This window comes from Blastomyces gilchristii, assembly GCF_000003855.2.
Source record: "Blastomyces gilchristii SLH14081 genomic scaffold supercont1.15, whole genome shotgun sequence".
In the NCBI taxonomy this organism is placed as follows: Eukaryota; Fungi; Ascomycota; class Eurotiomycetes; order Onygenales; family Ajellomycetaceae; genus Blastomyces; species Blastomyces gilchristii.
Genome location: NW_003101668.1, coordinates 639,100 through 657,003, shown reverse-complemented (window position 1 = coordinate 657,003; position 17,904 = coordinate 639,100). Strand labels below are relative to the sequence as shown.

The 17,904-nt window shown below is 36.6% G+C and overlaps 1 protein-coding gene and 1 pseudogene across 2 annotated transcripts; both read left to right on the top strand.

The window, feature by feature from the left end:
• Positions 1–5,914: 5,914 nt before the first annotated feature.
• Positions 5,915–5,995, top strand: BDBG_17462 (annotated as a pseudogene). Its single transcript has one exon. The product of its transcript is annotated as a tRNA-OTHER (tRNA).
• A 5,580-nt stretch (positions 5,996–11,575) lies between these two features.
• BDBG_06146 (uncharacterized protein) lies at positions 11,576–12,567 on the top strand (the record flags this gene model as incomplete). The annotated part of the gene is made up of 4 exons (XM_031722475.1): positions 11,576–11,614; positions 11,781–11,834; positions 11,914–12,247; positions 12,353–12,567. The coding sequence occupies 4 exons, from the start codon at positions 11,576–11,578 to the stop codon at positions 12,565–12,567; spliced, it is 642 nt and encodes a 213-aa protein (XP_031579711.1).
• Positions 12,568–17,904: the final 5,337 nt, after the last annotated feature.

The window sequence follows — 17,904 nt, the reverse complement described above, 5'->3', positions numbered from 1 at the left end:
AATTGACTGATTTTGTATTCTCTGTGTCAATCTCATGTATAAATCCTCATTTCAGCAGCAATTCTGATAAAAGATCTGTTCAGAAGATCTTCTCATGCTTCTTTAGAAGCATTTTTATACACTTATTCTCTTATATATTCTTTATCTTGATTTTCTCTGCTTTCAGGTCCTGTATAATATACAGAATCCTTTTAAATGAGGTCTTATAAATTGTTTTCTTTGCTTATTAATATGTAAGCAGATTTAATTCTTCTATATCAGAGATGTGAAATGTTCTTCTCATATCAGTTAATAGAATTGTATGAACTGTTTTCTTCTTATCAGTTAACTGTATATAGTATATATATCATTGAATCTGTGAATTGAATCTTTGAAATTAATCAAGTCTGAGAATAAGATTGTATTTCACATTCTGCAGCTCTTATACTCAAATATAGCAAGATTATTCTCTGAAGTGTAAGAGAACTCTTACTCTTACATATAATACTAAATATCAGTTATTAGATAATCTTATATATCAGAGATTCTTCACTTGATGAAATTCTTTTAATCTTCAAATTATATAATTATTAATATATTGTGTAAAAGCTTCTATATCTGTTAACACTTTTGCAGTCATCTCTTAATTCTTTTTCAAGTGCTCTTTATATATTAATATTTCAGTTCTTAAGATATTGAGATAAGTATCTACTTCATCATTCTCATCTACATCTTATTTAAGAGTCTGCTTTCTCTTAGTGTTTGCAGAATTCAGAGAGTCATCTAATACAGACATCTCTTTCACTTTCAAGACTTTTCATAGAATATCAGTGAGTGTCTCTGAGCTCACTGATTCTGCTAGTTTTTTAATTTTCTTACTTCTCTTAACTGTGCATGCTGTGTGTAATTCTTTGTATTATAATTCTGACATTCACAGTTGAAGCAAGCTTGATGCTCATGATATCAAGATTTTCACTCAGAGAATCTCTTTTTCAGAGAATTCAGCACCTTAGTAAGAATATTCAGATCTAGATTTATTATATTCAGATATATAACTTATGTTATAGAAGTCTGATTATTCGTTCTCTGTTAAGATATACTCAATTGTAGTATTTTCTGTTATAATTGACTCACTTATTCTTATATAATGAGAATATTATATGCTTTCTTCACTGTGTCTGATTATAAGATTAAGTATTTTTATTCTACTCTCAACTCAGATGTAAGATTATGAATGAAGATCTGTAAATAAAAAGATATTAAAAGCTCTTTATTCAATGTGAGATAGTATAAGCTGAAGTATATAATGTATGATATAAGATTACTCACTTATCTACACTCAGTAAAGTATTTATAATACTTATCTTATATATTCACTTTCTTAAACTTATACAAGATTCATTTGAAAAACTTATTTTATATTCATGAAAATGAATATTATTCTGAATCTGTGAGATTCATCTTTTTATCAGTTATTTATAATAACTTTACTTTTTCATGTAGAAACACAGCAGATCTTAAGACTTATTGAAATTCTATTAACTGTCTATCTATAAGTTCATATTTAATTTAATAATATATTTGCATCTGACTTAGTCAGCTGATTGCAGCATTATTTTTTCAGTCATTATTAAAGCTTAGTGACTCTGACAGATCTCTTAGCTTGATGTATCTCATGTTCAGATTCTTCTTCTATGCAGCAGTCTCTGATAATATATATACTTCTAAAGAGATTGTGAATAATTGTGATAAGATCTTCAGATTTAGTATACTTATCTATCTGTGTAAATATTTGATCTTCTACTGCAGATCTAAGACCTGATTTTCTCTATTCTTATTAATAATAACAATTGCATCAGCAAAGCTCTTTATAGTTATTATTATTATTATTCTTCAATTATAGATGTATGCAGTCAGAGACTATGACATCTACCTGAGAACCTTTAGTTCTCAGGGTTTTTCCTATATCTATAGAGTCAACTATTATACACTTATCAATTTCAGATATGCAAAATCAGAAAATTCCAGCTCAGAATATAAAAACTGTTTACAACTTGCAGTATTTCAACACCTTCTGATACTTTGAAACCATTTGAAAATATCATGACAAAGGAAAAGAGAACATAGTCTTAAAGATAGACACATTAAATAGATAGATAGAAAAGAACAGAAAGAAACAAGTACAGTAAAGAGAGACTATAACAAAATAAAATTATTAAAAGATAGTGTATAGCTGTTTTAACAGACTATATCTAATCAATTTCCACCTCTTCATATTCAGATACTTCTGAATTGAGTCATTTTCTTATAGCTGCTTGAGTTTCTGATAGAAAGTCTATTAAGTATTTAATTCCTGTCTCAGTTGAGAATAAGAACCTCATATTTAATTGATTTAAATCATACTTCTTCTTTAATCTGACTCTGAGACTATTATATAATGCACAATGTATTACAATATGCTCAGGATTTTCATTTGTATTGCAGAATGAGCACTCTGTTGAATCAAATCTATCATCAAATCTTTGTATATAGGATTTGAAATAACCATGTTCTAGTTTTAGCTGAATTATGAATGAGAATATTTTCTTTTTGCATTTAATTGAACAAGATTTCCACTTTGATTTTGTCTCAAATCTTGAATAATGTATGCTCTTCTTTTGTTTCTGCCAGCTTTCATTTCACTTGTCTAAACAAGATTCTTTTATCTTTCTCTTTATGAAAGATCAGGACACTGTTTTTTGAATAGATCTGCTTAATTCTGAACTCTTTTTTACAGCTGAATCAGCCAATTCATTGCCATGAATATTCATATAAGCAGGAATCCAATGCAGATGAATTATCAGTTTAAATGTTCTTCTCTTTTGAATTTTCAAAACAGAGTTTAAAATCAGTTCAAGATTCATTTGATCATTATGAATCTGACTATTTCTAAGTCTTTTTAAAGCAGCTTGATCATCAGAGAATATCCATGCCTCTTTCAAACTATTTCCTCTTTTATGAGATTTTATTTCAATGAGTTTGAAAGCTTTCACTATTGCAAATAGTTCAGCATCAAAGACTTCAGATTCACAGCCTAAATTCCAGAAATCTGAGATAAAATGACTCTTTATAGTAAATACTTGATTCACAGTAAATATCAATTGTTGTTTAGCTTCTGCCTTGATCTATCACTGTGTATATAAGATCTCAATTTCATTTAGAATTCTTGTACATGTACAGAGCTTTGATTTCAGTTCAGTGATTTCAGCTGCTTTTCTTACTGCTTTGAGTAAACTCTCTGAGAGATTCTGTATATCTTTCAGTTCAGATAGCAGAGAAGAATTTTCATATTAACTAGAGAAGGTGTTTATTTCAGTAATTTCCTATTAATTGTATAATGTCTATTAGTATATTACTATATTGTTATATCACTATATTATTATATCACTATCTGTTATCATTGTATAACTTCAGTGATAATCACTCTCTCTTTTTATTCTTCTTTTGAGTAGAGAGTGAACTTCTTTGAATCTGATTCACTGCTCTCATTCTCTTTCTCACATCTTATCTATTCACATCTTATACATGGCATTCATCTGAGTGTGAAGTTTTTCTTCAACAAGTGAAGTAGTATTAATCAGATACTCTTCTACTCACTACTCTTTATATACTATCTTTTGAGATATTTTTAGAATCACACTGACATGATAACTATGAATTGCTTTAAAGATGAAATTATCATGCTCTGAAGAAGTCTGCACTTCTCACTAATTTTTAGACATGCTATCAGATGTGATTCAAAGGTTGCTTGAGTCAGTATATGATTACAGACATACACTGACTTCTTATATACTGTACACTAAATTAATTGATGGCCGCTATGGCCTCTTTACATTCGTAAGCAGTTCAGAAGCGGCCGCGTTATTATCCGGCGGTTGTACATTCTTCCGAATCACAGTATCAGCTTCAGTAATGAATTTTTCTGAGATAGTTGAGAAAACAGCTGTTTCACTATTTTATTCTGTAACTAGCAACCTCTTAAATACTTTAATATGTATAAAGATTATATTATCTATGCATTTTTACAATCTGAAGTCTTTTTCATCATAATAAATGTCTTCTATATAAAAACATGATTTTCATATAATAATATTTGTATGGAAATTTCAGATGTAAGCTGTGTTAATGAGATTGACACTGAACTACTTTTCTGCTTCATTTATTATAATTATTCTAACAGTTTTATAATCTTTGACTTTAGTGCTGAAATTATCTGTATAGACTTTCACATTCTTATTCACAGGTATAAAGAATAGAAAATATGTTTGATTATTGTATATATACTGTTTCACATCAGTATCAAAGATTCAGAAGTTTCAGAGATAGAAGTGACAATTTAAAGAGTTTATTAATATTTTTCAGATTTGCTGATCAATAGATTAATAATTAATTCATTGCAGATTGATAGATTGATAATTAATAGATTGATAATCAATAAATTGAGAATCTGATTACTTCAGAATTATTTCTTCTAGAACTGCTTCATCTATTATATTCATATTTATAAATGAATCTCTAGATATTACATAATTAATACATCTCTTCAATTCTTGATTCTTAAGAGCTTGATTAATCTGAGTTCTCTTCTCTCTATTTTCCTCTCATTCAGATAACTTTCTTAAAGAAATAAGATAGTAGTACTGAGTGTATTAATAACAGACTTCATATTAAGAGTAGTAAAGTTCACAGATTTATCTTCTTTAAGAATACTCATTTCTCTATACTGTTTCTTAAAGTTCTTAACTAACTCTATCAAAGATATAACATCTTTATCATATCAGATATTCTTAGCTCATGCTTGTATATAATCTGCATCAATAGCTAGATTTATATTTAAGAAATCTTTCTTTCAGTTAAACTGTGCAGCTATATCTGTCTCTTTGATATTATCTTTAATGAGAGATCAGTCATTTAATCACTTCTCTATACTTCTGTTTTTCAGTGCTTTACAGAGATTGTGATATCAGATTCTCATATTATGTTAATAGTCTGTAGTTATGAGTGAGAGATAATCTCTTAATAAATGAATAATCTTCTTTACATTATTATTCTCATTGCATACATGTTATAGTTCTGTGATATTCACTGTTCTTTATATAATATCTTGTATCTTTATCATATCTTTATTCAATTTCTCATATTTCATATATTTGATTTTTCACACAGTGATCTTAATATTATATACTATCTTGACCTCTGCAGTGACTTCTTCTGAATACTCAGGTTTCAGAGATTCTTCTAGTTCAGAGAAGATATCAGGTTTATCAAGATTGATAAAGTCTGATATCTTCTTATTCTTTGCATATTCTAGCATATACTTGTATCAAAGATTTCAATCTTCAGAAAGACTAAGATGAACTGTCGTACTAGACATTGTCTTATCTATCATATCAGTTATATTGAATGAATTGAGAAATCAGTTCAAGTATTTGAGAATATGATCAGAATTCAGTGTATAACAGTTAAGTATTTCAGAATGTATACATGTCAGAATCTATCTTCTCAGTTCAAATGATAGTTATCAGTTCAAATGAGGATTGAGATCAGTGATCAATCATCTCAGTTTGAATGATAGTTTATCAGTTTAAAAGAGAATTAGAATCAGTGTATCATACTTCTCTTCAGATACTGCTTACTGCGAATCAGGTATAATATAACAGTCAAGTAATTCGAACTGTATATGAATGAGAATCAATCATCTCAGTTCAAATGATAGTTATCAGTTCAAATGAGGATTGAGATCAGTGTATCGCGCTTCTCTTCAGATGCTGCTTCCCAGGCTCATAACTGTTGAAATGAGTGTCACAGATGAATATGTTGGAGACATATGAATCTTATGTGTATCAAGATCTGCTTATTATATTATTCATACACTATCTAATATATCTATTTCATAGCCAGCGTGGCCCAGTTGGTAAGACTGGTAACCAAGGCCGCACACATTAGGGGTGCGTGGGTTCGAATCCCACCGCTGGCACCTGCCACTTCTTACCCATGAAAGCCCCCATGTAATAGGGGCTGAGCCTAATTAGTAAGGCTTGGTGCAGGGTAGAACTCTCTACTGCAAGCCAAGCCACTAGTTAAGCGAGATCCTGCGAACACCCACCAGGGCCGGCATGGGGTGCCAATGTCCCACTATCCTACTGTGCACCCGTCAATATAGAGTCAAGCCTAATGTAGTGGTTATACACTACTTAAGCAAGTCCCTAACTAGGGCCGCCATCGGAGCCTAGCTCCCCCCCAAATACAGGGAATGATTTTGAAAACCACCCGACTAGCAGGCCTAGACGCGCATCTAGGCCCTAGACAGGGCACCCTGATAGGCTAGTGCCTGCAAGCTCACTGCCAACCCCTAATACTGGCAGGGAGGACTGCAGTCATCAAGCCTATGGTTAGTCCCTAACACGGGGCGAGGCCACGACGGCTGATTGGTAGGCCTATGGACATCTAATGGGGCCGAGATCAGCAACCGGAAGCTTGGTGTGTACGCCACCAAGTGGGCGGTGGCAGCCACTAACTAACGCCCCTGGAAATTAGTGGCTGGCCCGAGAGGACGGACGCGGTGGTCGGTTAATTATAGGAGGTTAAATGTAATTAGCTTAAGGTGCATCCTGCGGGTGGCTAGCGCCCGTAGTCAATCAGATATAGTCTGTTAAAACAGCTATACACTCTCTTTTAATAATTTGTTTTGTTATAGTCTCTCTTTACTTTATCTTTTTCTTTATCTTTTCCTTTCAATTTCTTTCTATCTATCTGTTTAATGTGTCTATCTTTGAGACTGTGTTCTTTTTCTCTTTTCTTTTGTCATGATATTGTCAAATGGTTTCAAAGTATCAAAAGATGTTAAAACACTGCAATTTGTAAACAGTTTTTGTATTCTGGGCTGGAATTTTCTGATTTTGCATATCTGAAATTGATGAATGTATAATAGTTAACTTTACAGACATAGAAAAAACCCTGAGAACTAAGGTTCTCAGGTAGATGTCATAGTCTCTGACTGCATACATCTATAATTGAAGAATAATAATAATAATATCTATTTCATACAAAAGATAGAGCTATTTATAGTAAAATATATGTGCGAGCCAAGAGAGCTAGCATAAGTGAGTATTAGATGAGCGTTGTAGTAAGCTGATGATGATGAGAAATATTGTAGTAATACGATGTTGGTGGCGTTCAGTAGTGTATAACCTCTTTTTCCTGACAGATGTATACTCGGCATGGACAGTGACCGCCGGGCAAGATGAATACTTCACAGCATGAATTCACATCTTCTCCAATGTTGGAAGAATAATATAGGAGATTCGTTCGTTTCGAAGTATTAGAAGTAGAATACATTATTCTCTTCTATTATGCCCATCCTTGGGACCATTGAGATCGTCGCGTCCTTGGACATAGGTAGACTTTTTGGCTGCGGCACATAGACTAACTGTATGGTAGCATGACACCGTCATGGTTGAAAAGAGATAGAATATCAACCTTGCAAACGACCCGCTGGTTAGTCATACTGGTAGCCCGGGAATTCCTTGGTGAATGCAAAGGTAGTGAGGAGTGTTATATTTAAGCTCAGTGCTAATATTTCGGGGAGAATAGCTTATGGAAATAATATACACTTCCGAAATTCAGCCAGGCCTGCACAGATACATGCCGTACAATTACCACACCGAGAGCCATGGCATTCTCGTGGAGCTAGGGTCCGATATGTGCAAGGCTTCCGGGAGTAGAGTAGTGCCCTAGCCCAGTGTTTTGATGGACAAAGACTCCACATTGAAATTATCCGCCATCCAGCAAATATTCACATGCCTATGGCCATAGGTATGTATGTCGTGGAGCAGCCTGCAGAGCCTGCCGAACAGTCTCTCGGGACAAAGCTCTCCGCCGCCTGCATCATCAAATATCTCTCGAAGTGGTTTTGACCGTGCCATGCAGGTACGCGTCAATTTTCTCGGTTGGTTGGGTATGCACCCGCGAGGCGCTGCCGGTAGTAATGCGTTCCCATGCGAGATGACTCTGGCGAGTCTCAACGAACAAGTGTTTGGGTATCGCGCAGCGCATTATCTATTCCGAACCGAAAGAGAGAGGTCGGCTAATAGAAGTTTAGGATCGAGAAAATAAGGTGACTCCCAATGAGCATGTGGGAGTAAAAGGGCCCCAGGGTATGTCCTTGGACTGTTGAACGGCTCCATAACAATTTGACAGATATCCTGCATGATCTCTGTGTTCTCTGCAAAGTAGAGAAATAAAGGACATTTACCCCTCACGTTGCATTGCCTGTTCGTTCGATCTGTTGACCGCTTAACCGCTGGTCTGCATCATTTCCGATGGATCTACAGCTCAAACACCCTTCCGTTCTTTCAGGGAAGCGGAGGAGCGCTTATTTATCTCCATACGGACCCGCCAGCACTTTGGCAAACAGAAAATTCGAGGGATGTAGCCTCGATCCGTCTAGTAACTTTCAACAGGGTGTCCGAACTCGAAAGTGACCTGATGTGGTTATATGCTACAGGCAAATGTTGATTCCTCAAACAGATCGTCCAATGGATGTCGCGTTAAGGATGCATGATGAGTTCAGCTGCTCGAAAAATCCCCTGACACAAACCACCTCAAGAGCCTAACCAGTCCAGTAGGTAGCCTGCCAAGTTCGTATCACGAATCCCCTAATATTTTTAGGTTGTGCCGAATAACATCCCTGTTGCAAGCACGTTTCATGCTTGAGCTAAGGGGGGAATATATTGTATGTATTATTACGCGGAATGGCCATGCGCAAATTCAAGATATAAATTTAGGCTGGAAACTCAAGAGCAAACTCGAGAAAGCGCTCTTGGCGACTTCTGCAATGAAGCTGTACAACATTGTTCGCCCCAAGTACAGAACAAGACGATAAAATTGTCTGATAACATATTTTGTGTTCACATATTCTCGACCGACGGACGGCATCCGGTGGTGATGGTTTCAGAATCATTATTAATAACTGAAAAGGAATCGAGAACTGGAGATGGGTTAAATAAAAATCTGTCAACTAGCGGCCCAGAGTGGGGAGGGAGGTCGTATTGTGGATGTGGATAGAGCGTGATAACCCGCCAAACGAAACCCAAAGCACGCTCCATGGCCTGCTCGCGGTGTTGGATGAGGATATGCAGTTGTTATTGTATTATTGTTATGTTATGCATGGCAATAATGAAGAGCCAATGCAGGTCCCTGGAAGAGAAGTAGAAAGATGGCGAAAAGGTCTGAAGTCCACGGGATGTCTTAAATGCGGGTGCAATGTGCAATGCTATTGTGTCGCTGCGTGGATTTGTCCAGAGTATCACAACTCGTCAGAGGCGGGATAACCTTACGAACGAAGCTCTAACAGTACAGACTTGATTCGTCCCAAGGAACCAGTGAGCCTGCGGCCCTGACTAGTTTCCCCATTCCAAAATCCAGGCACACCCGTACTGTATACATGTATGTACATCTGCTTTTTTTTTATTTTTTTTCGCGCTTTATTTAACTCAATCCGCCAACCAGAAAAATCACCCGTGGATCCAGTTTGGTTCGTGAAAGAATGGATGTCGCCTCCATTGCTGGCCACTCATGGTCAATTGATCCATTCAACAGCGGCAAAATATGAAACCGAACGAGCTTCAAGCTTGCAGCATTTCAAGCAGGTTTAGGCAAAAGGACTCTATCGAATTCCCACCAGGGGCCCTCCTTTTTTCTTTGCACTCTTCATGAAAAGTCCGTAAGTTTGACGGTCAGTTGCTCAAAAACAAATCACCAGTAGCGTACTCCGTAGAAGTCAATGATTGATATATACTATGCTATTGCTGTATATTCTTGGAGCTGCCCTCAAGCTGCGAATTCAATTGATCTGACATCGACATCACTTCTTCCGTCGTCCAAGAGACTTCTGTTGCACCTCCGGTTGACCGATTCACCACGTTGTATCCGTATCCCCTGCCCAGTTTAAAATTGAGTACGGGTCCGTAGAATTGGCCGTGTTTATTCCTGGCAAACCGAAGAGACATCAACATTCTGACTGGTTGGGAAAAATCCTAATTATTATGACGGAGTATCCGTCGCTTGCCCTTGGCCTATCGCTCGCTCCTCATTCGCTCCACTTCGTCCCCGCTGGGCTGGGGATATTTGCGTTCTTCAGCCGCCAGAAATCTGGGCCAAGGATAGTACTAAAGTAGTAAGTGAAAAAAAAACCTGGGAATTCTGGCTGATACGATACCATAATAAGAGCAAATGTCAGCCAGCACCGGCGGAGTAGCCTGGAAGGAAAAATACCCACCAAATTCACCAGATTCGCAACCAGCTGGGATCTTCTCAGCCACAGTTTTCCGCTCTCTTTGTCTCCTTCGCTGCCGGCCGCGCCTTTATTACTCGATTGCGCCTAGTCGAGATTATTTCTCTTCCTTTTGCTGGGCCCCATCCTGGCCCTGTTTCGCTTCAACGGCGCTCTGTCTACCTCTAGTTGCAAACAATCCCTGACTCCAATCTTGTTGTCGCTGTCGCTGTCGCTGTCGCTCGCTGCCCAGTAGTGCGTGCCCTTCATTCAGACTTCCCCCATCATCCAGGACACACAGCATCCACCTCGACCGTGGAGGCTCGCTACACCGACTTCGAAGCAGACGACAATCATTCTCCAGCCGCTTTACTGTTGCTCATTCGCCGTCCATCTAAGTAATCCGTATCGCCTCTTCCTCCATCGTTACGTTTTTAATCCGGGGGGCGGTTGAGTGAGAGAGAGTGTGTGTGTGAGAGAGAGAGAGAGAGTGTGTGTGTGTGTGTGTGTGTTGTCCCCGCCCAACCACCAGCATTGTTTTTCGCTGTTTCCAAAATCGCCCGCAGTTCCTGTTCCTGGCCGCCGCAACAAATCCAATCCATTATTCCCATTCCATTCCACTCCATGATACCAGCTCCAGAGACCTAACTGTCCGGGTTTGTACTCTTTGACAGGCCTTAACACCGAAACGGCGACTTCTTCCCTCCCCTTCTGGTGACAACAACGGGGGACGCGCTCCACCAATCCACGATGGGATCGACTCAGTTTGGCAAATTTCACGTACAAAATCCCTTCTTCTTCTTCTTCTTCTTCTACTTTTTTTTTCTTTTTTTTCTTTTTTTTCTTTTTTTTCGTTTACGCTTGTGTCTATATATTTACTTCGATTTACTGACGACTGATGTTTTTTGGTGTCGCAGGACTTTTGTCAACACTCGACTCTGCCAGTGTGTAATGTATGTATCACTTCTTGCGCCAGAACCTCCAATGCCCCGGCCATCATCAAGATAACGCCGGCCCAACTTAGCAAGGAATGCTTAATAACACAATTACCGTTGCGCATAGCTTTTCGTCGCAGATAACCAACCCCCGAATGAGAAGTTCGGAGGATGCGCCCTTACGGGAATCAATCTGAGCGGTGAAAGGAACCTGGCGAACTTAGGTACGACTTGAACTAAAAACCGCAACCACAACCTATATATCCACCTGAAGTAGGATCTGACGATAGAACTGCGCAGGATCCATTCTTTTTGCTGTCACAGCAATTTTCCTCAGTGGGTTCTTAATATGGAGATCGGAGTTGAAGCGAGCTGCGGTGGGAAGAAGGTGTGTTTATACAAACTCTCCTTGGCGATGCGACGCGATGCGATGCGATTAAATAAAAATTCAATTGAAAATGTGTGAAGTTAAATAAGATAGAGGCTAACCAAACCCGTGGTGGCACTTTCTTAGGGAGATTCAAATATTCTTAATTGGATACATGATAATTCAGCTTTGCGAGATCTTCACGATTGGTGGGATTCCCCTCGCTGATAATGTCAGAAAAGTATGTCTGAAAACTGCATCCCTTTTGTGACCCCGGAATCAAACAACGATAAAAACTAACGGCTCCTGTTGTGCTTCAGGGATTCACGGTCGTACACCTAGCTGCCATTGCCGCGACGGCCTGGATATTACTTCTTAATGCGATCGTCGGGTTCCAGCTCCTCGACGACGGCACCCCAGTCTCAGTCGGCCTTCTCATTGCTTCCGGGGCCATCCTGTTCATAGGGACCGGTTATATCGCGTTGGACACTGGCTTCCGATGGACGGGCCATTTCGACCCGAGCTTGAACGGAGATAATCGAAATATCGGTCTCTACGTCTTATATCTGCTATTTCCACTCGTTTGCTTGGTCGCCTTCTTCGCGTTGGAAGCGGTCTTGGTCTTACGTATCCTTGGGGAGTTAAGGCCTCTGTGTATGTTGGGCCCCTTTTTTTGCTACCCAATTGTCTCTGTGACACTCTGAGCCGATTCCTCTGTCTCCCCCATTGCTGACCACTCTTGTCCTTTGATATATTTAGTATACCTCAGCGCAGCCGGCCTTCTTTTCACCATCGGACAGATTTTCCAATTCGTCATCAGCACTCACCTATGTTCAGCATCTAGAGGGAAGATAAACGGATCTCTCTTCGCGACCCTCTTCACAGAACTTGCTGTTGGGGCAGTATGGATATTCTGGAGCAGCATAACCGAGGACGACTGGCCCGTCCCCGTTGTAAGTGGTGGCTACAACTAAGAAACAACTTAACCTCCCAAAATTTAATCATAATTAAAGAAAGGGGTGGAGTGAAACAAGGGGGTGAAACCCGGAACAAAAGTTGGAATCAAAAGAGGAATCTCGCGCTCTGATGTGATACACCTTCGAATTGATAGGGATTGGACGTACGGAAATCACGAAAAGCACCATACTCATTGTCTTGGAAAAGCTACATGGTTTTCATACTCTCATCCCTTTCAATGTTTGGCTGTCGTTTGTCACGTCGTTTTTCCGCCGTCCTCGTTTTTCCCACTTGACGCCGCTCCTTTTTTTTTATCGCCATTACATACCTCCTCTTGGTTTGCCCTCCTTTTATATCCTTTTGTCATTCAGTCGTCATATCTTTGCCCCTTGTTATATTCTGCGAGCCAATTTCGAGTCATCTTGCAATTTTTCCTTTTTTAACCAATCCTGGATACCAAGCTCTGTTATATCAAGTGCCTACTTCGGCATTTATTTTTGTCCCCTTATTTCCCTTGATCTCCCTCCTTTTCCTTTGTTGCTGCTATAATATTTTCCTTCTCTTCATTATGTCTTGAACATGGCATACTTATAACCATTTCTTCTACCATGTGTGTTGATTTTCCGCGCCCTTTCCTCCCTTTTTTTCCCCTTGTTTTTGTTTTGCTACTTAATCTACGTCTTGATGTTCAAAAAGATATCCCTACAACGTCCCACTCCCCCAATCAGTACAAAGACTGCACGACTGTCTTTTTACCCTATGATGTTTCCTTCTTCTCTCTTCTCTCTCCCCCCCTTACCTGTAAACTCATTCTTCGCACTACATTTATCTCCCTAGCCTCCAAACCTACTTGCACTCCTTCCATACATGCATACATACGTACCATACATACGTACCATACAATATCCACTATTATCACATTTCGTTAGTCTTTCGAATATGTGATTTTTCAAGTTTTCTCGGTTTTGGATGTTCATCTTCATCTTCCTCATGATAGCCCCGGCGAGTTTCTGTATTTCTTAAAAACAGTAATAATAATTGAGAGACTCGAGTGACAACATACAGTTCGAGGTGTTCGAAAGAGAGAGGAGAACATTGTCATGATGATTTTGACTCTGCCAAGATGAATATATGATATCGATCGTCACACATACAAAAATGAAAGGACGTTTGGTGGAGATTTGAGGTAGCATCAACCGGTGCAATATAGATCGATATATTTATCCCTGGCAATTTACAAAATTGAGGTGTTATTGTGTCTCATCCCCAACAGCATAACTGATATGGGACGCTTATTACTTCAAATTTCAAAAGATCTCCCATTCTAACATTACCTTCCCGAAAGAACAGAAGTACAAAGGGAGAGGATATTGTCGTGAGATCGTGCTAAATGAATAATATAAAAGGCCCCTTGTCGTGTCGGATACTTTCGTGTTTCATTTTTAAATGGCTCAGTCCTGGAGCCCTCCTTAGGGCTAGCTTCCATATTGGGCCTAGCATCCTGGCATGGTATGAAAATCTTTGAGCCCCTTTTCTCCTGCGATATCAGCAATTGTTTTCTCTGCAATAATACTGACTCCGTGTATACAGAAAACTTGACCTCACTAAGTGCGCCACTTGACCTCATTACATAATTATGACCCTGACCTTGCACAAAGCAGCACAATACAGTAATAATCAGTTGATAATTGACTTTCAACCTTTTAATCACTCACTCATCCATTCACTCAACCTATTAATCAATTAAATTTTTCATTCTTCATAACTAAAAAAGCAGTGAAATAGCAGATATAACAGCTCTAGCTTAGATAGTAAGTAAAATATTAATAAAAAAGATAGAAAATCTGATAGACTGACTGTATAACTGTGTCTGAGATCAGAATCAGAATATTTAATAATTTTATTACTAATTTAACTGATCTTATTACATGATTTTAATATTAGATAGTAGTCTTATACTGTCTCAGTGAGACTTAGACTGACTGTGTCAACTAATGTACTATGCGCATGCCAACCGCTCCACCACGAACTCGCTCGATTTTTCGAATAAGAACCCGCCGATAGATCCATCGAAAAGCCCTCGATCATACGAGCATTCTGACCCCATCGCCGACCGCATACCCTGTGTGGTGGTGGAGTTATCCAGCCAAATGTGAACCGGACGTTGTTCAAAACTCCTGTGTGAGATTATCCCCTGTTCTCCCCTATCACACCACAACCCTGGGCCAAAGTGCCATACAAATTGTAAGGTGAAGAGACCTAGTCATATACACCAATCTTCTCAATTTTGGAAGATCCCTGATCTGTAGTTGTGGAGATATCTGAGAAGCAATCTCTGTGAAAACCCTGTTCATCTTTGATGTTTCAAAACACCAACACCAAGTCTCACCCTCATACTGTCCTTCTCAATCTGGCCCATCTCTGATAGAAAAATATAAAAAGATATCTCAGCAATAATATCAAGTATATAATTAACAGACTCTTCTGAAGTGCAATCTTCACAGTCTGTCATCAGTGTATCTAGACTTCAACATCAAGTCTCACTCTTGTACTACTTCTCTCAATCTGGCTCATTCTCAGCAGAATGATACAAAAAGATACCTCAGTAACAGCATTTAATACATAATCAACATACAACAAGTCAACAGCACATTAACAACTATAAAATCAGTATATCTCAAGATCTGACTGAGTCTTTGATTTCTGCACAGTGAGATATATTAAATCTAGCTTTAATATCTCAATATTCAATAGATTCTGTAAGAGATTGAGAACAGCAACACTAGATTTCTATTGAATTTGAAAATTAACTCTATATTAATATAATCATTGATAAAGTCTTCTATTTTAAGATATAAATAATCAGTTCCTCTACATTCTGCTGATAATATTTATATTATTATATAGAAACAGACTTATATTCTCTATAATATCAAGACTCTGAAGAGAAAAAGTCTTGATAGAGAGTATACAGTAGTGTATATCTTAGTAATTTCTATCTCATTTTTCTGCAGCAGTTAATGTAAAAAAAAGATCTTAGAAATAGTTTTTTACTTCTCTTGAAAAAGTAAGATGTTTTTCTCTGAGTTTTATACAATATTCTTATAAAGAATAAAAAACAGAGCTGTTTTCTATCATAATTTTATATTCTTTTAAATAAGAATTACTTTTTCAGTGACTGAAGAGCTTTTATTAATACTTAATTCTTTTTTACACTCTTTATTAACTGATTTGAGTTGTACACTTGTTGTGTGAGAAGAATTGAATAATTTAGAATAAAATTAAATAGTTTTAATCAATTTCTCTGTAAAAAATTGATTTATTTTTTATCAGTTTTTCTCTCAAAAACTGTCATATCATCTGATTTATTATCAATTGATATCATACTCTTTCTCACTGTATCTCAAGAAAGAGATTGTAAAGATTTTATTGATTTATCTTAAAAATCAATTTTAGTTTATTAGATTCTCTTCAAAAATCTAATCTAGTTACTGAACTAGTGTGAAAAAAATCAGGTGTTTTATACATAAAAGTCTTTTATTCTTCTTTTGAAACAGTCTGATCAACTTTTCAATTGAAAACAGACTTAGAAATATCTCAATTGAAACAGTCTGATCAACTTTTCATTGAGTGAGAACAATGAGTTTAAAAATCTTTACTAAACACAACAATTCTATCTAAGAGAGATGAAAAGTGAGACAAATTTATTCTTCATAATATTTCAGTTGAAATTTTTGACTGTGAAGAAGAAATGCTACTTCTCAAAAATAAATTAAAAGAATACAACTCTATTCAACTGAGAAAGAAGCCTGTATGATTAAATTCAATTAAGTTCAGATAAAGCAGAAGAAATGTCTCTGTTCTAGTATATATAAAAACACTTGAACAGTCAAAGATCTCTGAAGTAAGAGTAGCAGATTTGAAAATAAGAGTTCATGAATACAAAGACTCAAGAATGAATCTCAAAGCTCAAACACAGTGTTTAAACTGTCAAAGATATGAACACTTTACAATCTCATGTTTTAGAGACTTGAAATGTGCATTCTGTACCAGAGATCACAAAACTAGTGAGCATAAATGTGAAACATGCTCAAAAAGAGATGAAATATATCAACACACTCTGCTTAAGTGCTCTAATTGTAAAGAAAAACATGCATCTAGCTCAAAAGAATGTATGTTTACTTCTAGAACTCAAAAGAACTGAAGAAAAGATAAAGCTCAAAGTCAATCTAGAACTGAAGAGAAGAGTCAAGTCAGTAGACTTACAACTGCAAGCTTAAAAAGAAGAAACTCTCAATTATCTAAATCTTCAAACTTCAATTCTCTCACTAAATGTAAACAGAATTTGAATTCTCAAACTCCTGTTAAGATTAGAGAATTGAGAAATGACTCTGATGATAAACTAGATATAATGTAAGCAGTTAAGATCTCTACTTTTCAAAATAGTTATAATCTACTATCTGATGATAGTGACTAGATTCTACTCTATCTCTACTCTCTTTTAGTATGAATATACAATAAAAACAACAAAAAAAGTTTAAAAACTCTTCAAAAATCACATTTATTCAAAATAATATGAATAGAAACTCAAATTGTATTTATTCTTATCTTCAAATTACATTTGAATAAAAAGTTGATTTTATACTACTTCAGGAACTGAATTTTGATGCTGAGCAAAAGTACATCATTTCTCATTCAAGCTACTACTGCTTTCTATCTCAAAAGTCTGAGATAATGTCAAGAGTAGTGATCTATGAAAGAAAGAGATTAAGATATTAATTTAATCTAAGATTTAATATCATGTCTGACTCTGATATTCTGATGAGTGATATTATAGATAAAGAAAATGAGTTTAATACTATACAGCTCATAAATATCTATAATGAAAAGTCATTGAAGAAAAATAACAATATCTGAATAATTGATAGAGAATTTCTGAATATAACTTCATGAAGAAACTCTATAATTGCAGGAGATTTCAATGCATATCATCCCTGATGAAATTCAGAATGCAAGAGAGCAGTGAGAGCTGATAATCTGATTGAATAAATCTTTGAGTATTCAATAGATTTGATTAATAAGTCTGATCAACAAACATTCTTTAGAAAAGACAAAATAGAAGTCTATTATAGATTTAATCTTCATATCACAAAATCTAATGAAAAGAAGACTTGTAAACTAATTTATTGATTCAAATGAGACATCAGAATCAGATCATGAGATTATTCAATTTGATATTAAACTGAGTGAAAAATAAATGAGTGAAAATCCTTTTCTCTCTAATCAGTATAACTTTGAAAAAGCTGATTGAAAAGCAGTTGAAGAAAGTATAAAACTGTTAAAATCTGAAAGAC